The 8,047-nt window shown below is 26.6% G+C and overlaps 4 protein-coding genes across 4 annotated transcripts; 3 read left to right on the forward strand and 1 right to left on the reverse strand.

Moving 5' to 3' along the window:
- Positions 1–155: 155 nt before the first annotated feature.
- ENU1_086800 (ubiquitin fusion degradation protein, putative) lies at positions 156–1,499 on the forward strand (the record flags this gene model as incomplete). The annotated part of the gene is made up of 1 exon (XM_008858892.1): positions 156–1,499. The coding sequence occupies one exon, from the start codon at positions 156–158 to the stop codon at positions 1,497–1,499; it is 1,344 nt and encodes a 447-aa protein (XP_008857114.1).
- A 108-nt stretch (positions 1,500–1,607) lies between these two features.
- On the forward strand, positions 1,608–4,193 carry ENU1_086810 (hypothetical protein; the record flags this gene model as incomplete). Its single annotated transcript, XM_008858893.1, has 1 exon — positions 1,608–4,193. One exon carries the CDS (start codon positions 1,608–1,610, stop codon positions 4,191–4,193), a length of 2,586 nt encoding a protein of 861 aa, XP_008857115.1.
- Positions 4,194–4,309: 116 nt separating this feature from the next.
- ENU1_086820 (hypothetical protein) lies at positions 4,310–5,965 on the reverse strand (the record flags this gene model as incomplete). The annotated part of the gene is made up of 1 exon (XM_008858894.1): positions 4,310–5,965. The coding sequence occupies one exon, from the start codon at positions 5,963–5,965 to the stop codon at positions 4,310–4,312; it is 1,656 nt and encodes a 551-aa protein (XP_008857116.1).
- Positions 5,966–6,475: 510 nt separating this feature from the next.
- On the forward strand, positions 6,476–7,963 carry ENU1_086830 (SH2-protein kinase domain containing protein; the record flags this gene model as incomplete). The annotated part of the gene is made up of 1 exon (XM_008858895.1): positions 6,476–7,963. One exon carries the CDS (start codon positions 6,476–6,478, stop codon positions 7,961–7,963), a length of 1,488 nt encoding a protein of 495 aa, XP_008857117.1.
- Positions 7,964–8,047: the final 84 nt, after the last annotated feature.

Consider the following 8,047-nt stretch of genomic DNA (forward strand, 5'->3'; position numbering starts at 1 on the left):
ATTAGTTGATAAGTATTTTGGATTTATATAATTTCTTTTTGTTATATTTGTCAAAAATAAATGATAAAAAATAAACAAAAGTTCAAAAAAAAAAAAAACCTCAAAAAATATTTATAAATATTTAAAATGAAAACTTGAAAAGAATTAGATAAGTCATGACAAGAAGAGAAAATATCTCATTGTATCGACCAATTGAAGTTACTTGCTATCCATTTATGTACATGCAAACTCCTCAACCACCACAACCTACTGATAAGGTAGTATTTCCTGCTTATGTATTGGATGAATTAACAAAACAAAACCCAGACTTTCAAGCGCCAATACTATTTGAAGTGAGTAATAAAAGTCCAAAGTTTAAGAAACGAATAGTTTGTGGGGTTGAATCATTTTCTTCTCCAGATTTCACTTATTTTCCACAATGGATTTTAGACTATCTTCATATTCAGCCAGGTGATGTTGCTACTATTTTTAAAGTACTTATTCCCAAAGGAAAATCAGTTACTTTTAAGCCATTGCAAAGTACGTTTTATAACATTGAGGATCCAAAGAAAACGCTTGAATCTATATTGAGAAATTACATGACATTAACACTAAATACAACTATAACATTTCAGATGAATACAATTATTGATGGAATGAATATTGCTACTGATGTTAGTGTATTAATATCAGACGTTCAACCATTTTCTTCAATTTATATCAGGGAAACAGAGCTTATTGTTGAGTTTGAAGAGAACCTAGAAATTTCACCTAAGTATAAGAAACCACAACCAATTGAAGAAGAGAAAAGTGAAGAAGATGAAGACATTGATTTTAAATTTACTCCTGTTATTCAACAACCAGTTGAGCAACATCTGACTGATAGTTCTGATTTTAAACCATTTGAAGGAGAAGGAAGTAGGCTTGGAAGATCAAGAGATATGGAACCAAATGATTATACGGATACTGAACTTTGTCCATATTGTAATGGTCATATCAAAAAAGTCAATTTTAAGATTCATGAATTAAGATGTCGTAAAATGTATAAGATATGTCCATTCTGTGGAAAAAAATTGCTTATTAACTCAGAAGAATCACAAAAACATTTAGATCTTCATGTACAAGTTAAATGTATTCAATGTGGTGAAGAAGTTGAAAGACAATATTTAAAAGAACATATGAACAACGTTTGTCCTAAAAGATTAATAAAATGTGAATATTGTTCATTAATGTTTCCTGCTAACCAAATTCAACAACATAAAAACTATTGTGGGAATACAATAGAAGAATGTGATTTGTGTGGAGCAAAAGTTTCATTAAAACAAATGCAGCATCATAAAGAAAATGATTGTGCATTTGCACCACGTAATATTCAACGTGAACAAGAAACCATTGAAAATTTTGGACTAGAGACGTCACAAGAAGGATGTTTTGAATGTCCTATGTGTATGAATCATTTTTCCAATCAAGTTGATCTTGATACTCATATGCTTTGTTTCCATCCTGAATTGTATGATTAATAATAAAAATTATTAATAAAATTTTTGTTATAGATTTGTGTTTTTTAAAATAAAATTTTCATATTTATAAAAAAACTTAAAAAGAAGAAATATTAGATTTTATAATTTATGTCAACTAATAGAAGAAATGGAAATAAAACTACACCTTATCTTAGTAGTATTATTCTTAACACAGTACCAACACAAATTCGTTCAATTTGTTTTATTGATAACCAACTGTTTATTGGAGGAGAAGATGGAACAATATATAAAGCAGAATATATTGAAAATAAATATATGATAATGAAAGGTGTTAGAGTTTCTAAACAACCTATTACTTGTATTCAAGCATTTCCAAGGAATGGATTATTATTATTTGTAACAACACTAAGAATTGGAGCATTAACAACAACATTAGAAAAATTAAAAGTAAGTGGGATGGATATTATTGGAAGTGATTGTGCAGTTATTTTAAAAGATAAAAGTGTAATTAAGAGTAGAGTTGATAAATTTGGAATATATTCAACACAAAGGACATTAACATTTATTGAATATTCAATAGAAAATGGCTTTGAAAGAAAAATGAATGGAATTGTTTTTGATATGGTTCCTCAAACAATTGAATGGGTTGGTGATAGATTGTATTATATTCAAGGAGATCTTATAAAGTTTGTAAGACTATCTGATAGAAAAGTTGGTGTATTAAGAGTAAGAAGAGGAGAAGGTAAAATGAGACCATTTGTTCGTGCTGTTGGAGAATATGTATTAATTGGAAATGCAGAATCATTACAAATTATAGAAAAGAAAGGAACACCTGTTGAAAAAGTAAAAGAAGTATTTCCAACTATGTTAAGTTCATTATTTAATATTGTTGTTATATTTCCATTTGTATTATGTTTCTATCCTGATTGTATTAGAATTTACAATTTCTTTACGGGACAATTAGATGATACTATTCGTATTAAAAGTAGTATTGTTAATCAAAATGAAAGAGATGTTGTTGTTTGTTTAAAACAAACAAATGGACCAATTCAATTATTAAAAGCAATAGACTTAATTCAATTTATTAATGAATATATTAAAGTAGAACAATATAATGTTATTAGTCAATTATTAGATAGTTATACTAATGAAATGCAAGCAGCATTACCAGTATTAAGTGATGAAGATTTATTATTAGTAAGAGTTGTTTATGGGGGAGTATTACTTGAAAATTATAGATATAATGAAGCATTTGAACAATTTATAAAATGTTCAATCATTAAAACTGAGTCAAAAGTAAGTTGGGATGTGAGAACAGTAATTGCTATATTTGATAACTTAATAGAACCAAATGACAAATTTAAGCAATACTCTCCTGTAGATTGGAAATTAATAGAAAATAAGATAGAAGAGTCTAAAAGAATTAAAGAACGTAAATTAGTTTATAGTCAATTAAGTGAATTTCTTCAAAGAGTTCAGAAGATTACAAAATATGATAAAGAATTAGAAACTCAAAGAATTAAAGCAATGATTGTTGCTGAAAGAAATGATGTTGTTGAAGAAATAGAAAGGGATGAAAGAAGAGGATGGTTTATTGATGTAGACAATGTTCTTAAATTTGTAAAAAATGGAAATGACATAAGAGTTCTTTCAAAATTAAATGTAATGAAAAAGGATTATATTTCTGCACTTAGAATATGGAATAAATTAGCAATGGGAAATGACCAACGAGTATTTGACTATGGAATTGAAGATGTATTAAATATTATTCAATTATTAGACTGTAGTAATAGAGTTGAATTAAGATTATTAAAAATTGTATTAAATTGGTTAATTCCTGAAGTGTTTAATGAATGTCTTTACTTTAAAGGGGAATTTCCAAGTATTCTTTTAGAAAGATGTAAGTCATTTGAAGAACGATTAATTAAAGAACAATTTACTCAAATCTTTTTAAAAAAATTAAATGAAAGAAATCATCAAGAATTACTTGATTATATTAATTTATTACATGCAAAATTATATATTATTAAAACAGGTTTATCTAATAAATTTATTGGGGAATGTAAAGAATGTATTTCTATTTTTATTAATGGCTCAATAGAAGTAATTAATAATTCAAATTATCGAAAAGAGTTTCAAGATGAAATGAGTCAAACTCTTCAACTTCTTCTTCAAAATTCAAAAGCAGTTGAAATGAAAACAATCATTAACTCTCTTCAAAAATATCATATGCAGAAAGAATTAATAGTTGTTTATGAAAGAATGAATCAAGTTGCTGATTTAATTGATGAATTGATGAAAATGGGAGGTATTTCAACAGTATTACATTATTGTCAAAAACATCCAATACATTCAAAAGTTTTATTTGATTATTCCATTTCAAAAAATTTAGAAGTATTACCAGTTGTAATAGAAACATTAATTGAACATTTAGATATCAATCATGTATTAGAACAATGTATCGAATATAAAATAGATAAACAAATTTATCTTCCTTTTATTTTAAAACGTATTAGAGAATTGGCAAATACTTACCTCGCTCTTCAATTTCAATACTCAACGATTGTGGCAGATAGTATAAAAGAGCCAACTAGGTATATTATGATTAATCAACGTTCTGTTTGTTATTTATGTAATGAACATATATTTAATGATTTTGTTCTATATCAAAACCATACGTTTTGTTCTAAATGTTATTCAAAAATGAAAATTCCTCAAAAATTTATATTTTAAATTCATTATCTTTCCTTCTTTTTTTTTTTGTTATTTAATTTTGTTAATTTAAATGATATTATATTTATTTATTTCTTTTATTATTTTTAATCAATCCATTTTTTTAATAAATTAGTTTATCTATTAGACTCAGACGGAACATCATCTATTGATATTTCACTCATTGTAAATGTAGTCTTTTTTGGATGTATTGAAACAGGGTCCATTGATGAAGGGTTATCATTTGTTGTATCATCTCCTATTTCAATACTCTCAATTTCCATAGATTTGTCATTACATTGATTCTTATTTGTATTCTGAATCGGTTGTGTATCACCACGCATTTCTCTATCCCTAGCCATTTGTATTTGAAAAGTAACTTCATCTTCTTCACGTGTTATAGCATCTTCAATTGCTTGTTGATCTTCTTCAATCTCATTTGTTACAAACATCTCAAGAGCATCACCTCCTTTTTTTTTCATAACACATCCTTGTAAAAATACTGGAATATCATCAACAGATATTTCTTCAATACTATTGTCTTCATCATTAACATCATTATATACATCTTTTACATAAGTGTTATGTTTTTCTTTTTCATTTAATCGTTCAAATATATTAAAATCATCACATGGCATTGTCATATGTTCTCGATGGAATGTACAAACATCTGATTTCTCCCAATCACTTTTAACAAATTTGTCCTTTACTAACACTTTCTGTAAATCACATAATGAAACCCATTTATTCATAAGTTCTAATTCATTAGTTGAATTTTGTTCTTTTACAAATAAGTCTTTAATAACTTTAGAATTAAAGAATATGCTTTTAACTATATTCCATTTATCTTCAAAAACACTTGTTGGCTGTATTCTAATCCCATCAAATGTTGGATTTTGACATACTTTCCAATGTCGGATAACTGAAGAAATAGATGTAAAACATTCCAAACATTTAAAACATCGAATTGTTGGTTTAGAAGAAGTGTTTAAATCAATAAAAGAAACACCCTCTTCTAATGGCTCTTTACATAGATCCGCAAAGTGTCTTTTTAATGATTGAACAATTCTAGGTGGATATTGTAAGAAAATCAATTTAAAAAATTCATCAAAAGGAGATGTTTTTCTTAATAACGGCTGTTGTTGTATTAGTGAATGTAAAAAACAAAAAGCCTTAAAATGGTATTGGCTATTAATAATTTTAATAAAAAAATCTTGGTGAGCAGATGATTGAAAGATTTCAGGTGATAGTGTTGCTTTGTTTAAAAAGTGTCGAAGAAATATTTTAACAAAAGACATTGTTTGGTGTTGTCTAATTGGTAATAATTGAGTGATAATGCTAATATTTGATAATAGAAAAGGGTCAGATTGTTTAAAGTAGGAACAAACACCAGCTGGGTAATTAACTTTAGATAAAACACAAGCAACCTTAGTATATTGGTCTTGTCCAAACTTGTCAGAAGTTGTTATTATTTGATTAATAGCAGAATCAACCATTTTTTCTGGTTGCATAATAGTAATATCAATAAGAAAATCAAAATAACCTTTAGAAATAATTAAAGGAAGTGACTGAATAATTTCATTATGAAAAGAAGAGAATATTGAGTTAAAATGATAAAAACAATTTAATATTAACTTCTTTAATAATTCTTTTCCTCCTAAATCCAATAAACCAATAAAAAAACTACTATCAAATGGTAATGTTGTAAATCCAGACTCTGAATATAAATCATTTAAGTTTTGAATAAATTCTACATTACAAACATTATCAATAAATAATTTTACTTCTTTCATAAGAAACAGATTTTGAAGTTGTGTTTTTGATGTTGCTGCACGTAAAACTTCTGCTAATGTATTTTTAAATTGATTGTCATGACTAGTATCTAATAAAACAGGAGTTATAATTGAACCATCTGTATTTGGTATTTTTAATATTGAAGAAATAGGACAAATAACTAATGACTAATAAGTACTAAATAACGTCAATATCAAATTAGATATAAAATCAAACTATTAGGTATTTTATCCATTAAATAAGGCTTAAAAGTTTCTTTCCTTTTTTATTTTTTATTTTTAAATAACTCAATTATTTTTTTGTCATATATAACGAAATAAATAACCATATTTTTATATGTTTACTAAACAATATCATTTAAATTCTTGTCATGTAAATTAAAAAGAAGAATAAATTTAGATAAGAATAAAAACCCGAAAAATTAGGGGTAATAAAGAATTTCATTATGAAGTAAGAATTAGGAAATCTTGATATAAAAAGGATAAAATCTCTAAAATCAATTAAATAAAATGTTTAAACGGTTATTAGGAAGTAACAAACAACCAAAAGAAGTTGGTGATATTCTTGTTTCTTCAACAGATATTCAAAAAGGAGATATCATTTCTAAAAATGGACCACATGGAGATGTGTATCGATGTTTATTTAAAAAGACTAAGGCAGTTGTTAAATTTTTCTCAAAGGCTGACTCAAGTCAAAAGTCTTTTAAAGAAGAAACAGAGACATTAAAAAAAATATTCCATCCAAATGTCCTTTTGATAATGGGTATAATAGCAGAAAAAGGAATAACTGGTGTTATAATGGAATCTATGAAATGTAATTTATATAATGTTATTTATGAACCAACTAAATGTCCAAAAGCACTTCAAAAAGTTAGTAGATTAAATAAATTTAAAATTCTTAGAGATATAGCAGTTGGACTTGCTTTTATTCATTCTCTTGCAAAAATTCCTCATGGAAATTTGAAGTTAACAAATATTCTTTTTGATGACTCAGGTAAAGTCAAAATCTCGGATTATTTCTATTCTAATTTAAGAACACCTGTTAAAACAAATGGTTATTATGTATGTTCTCAAAAAGGTAATAATGCTTATCAAGCACCTGAAGTTTGGTTAAATGGAACTTTTCCAAATGCTGCTTCAGATGTATATTCATTTGCTCTTATTACAATAGAATTTATGCTTGAAAATAATTCTTTTTATGGAGATTATGATACGTCAGATGATAAATCTATTTTTGATGCTATTCAAAAGAAAGTCAAAGTTACTATTCCTCAATCATTCAGTCAAACTCATAGAGTCATTCTTGGTAGATGTCTTAACTATGAACCAAAAAATAGACCATTGATGGAAACTGTTCTTGCCGCTTTTGACCAAATAGTTGTCGAATCAACTATGACTTCAGTAGATGCTATTGAATTTTGGTCAGATAGGTTTTCTGATGGAGATGTTCCATTGTTTGAAGTATCATATGATGATGTTATGTTTGCTTTAGATGAAACTGTTTTAAGTGACTGTGATGAGAATGTTAAGAATGAAATTAAAGAAGAATTAATACCTCTCTTCCCAGCTAATGGAATTGTTACTGCAGTTGATTTTGATACTATTGTTTGTTGGTTTGGTGAATTCTTTAATGATCCAAAAATTATTGATGAAATGAGAGACATTGTTTCTGCTTCTTATTTCAGTGGACTTATTGATAAAAAAGTCGCTGAAGGTAAACTTTCTGGAAAAGTTGATGGAACATATCTTATAAGAATGTCATTTACAGACGCTAAAAAAAATCCATTCACTCTCACAAGAAATGTCAATGGTTCACCAAAACACCATCGAATCGAAAGACTTTCTTATGCATTTGTACAAGCTAGATACCAAATCACTATTGATAATAAAAAAATTACGGCTCAAACACTTAGTGGTTTAATTGAAGCACTTACTAAAATGGGATTTATTGTTAGTCCTGATGATGGAGTTGAAAATTCAGACTATGGAGAAGCATAATTTATCTTCTTATTTATTTATTTTTTGTTAATTTTTGAGTCATAAATAAAAATCATAATCAATTAATTAAGTATTAATAGAAAT

This window comes from Entamoeba nuttalli (genome assembly GCF_000257125.1).
Source record: "Entamoeba nuttalli P19 unplaced genomic scaffold asmbl_3929, whole genome shotgun sequence".
NCBI lineage: Eukaryota > Evosea > Mastigamoebida > Endamoebidae > Entamoeba > Entamoeba nuttalli.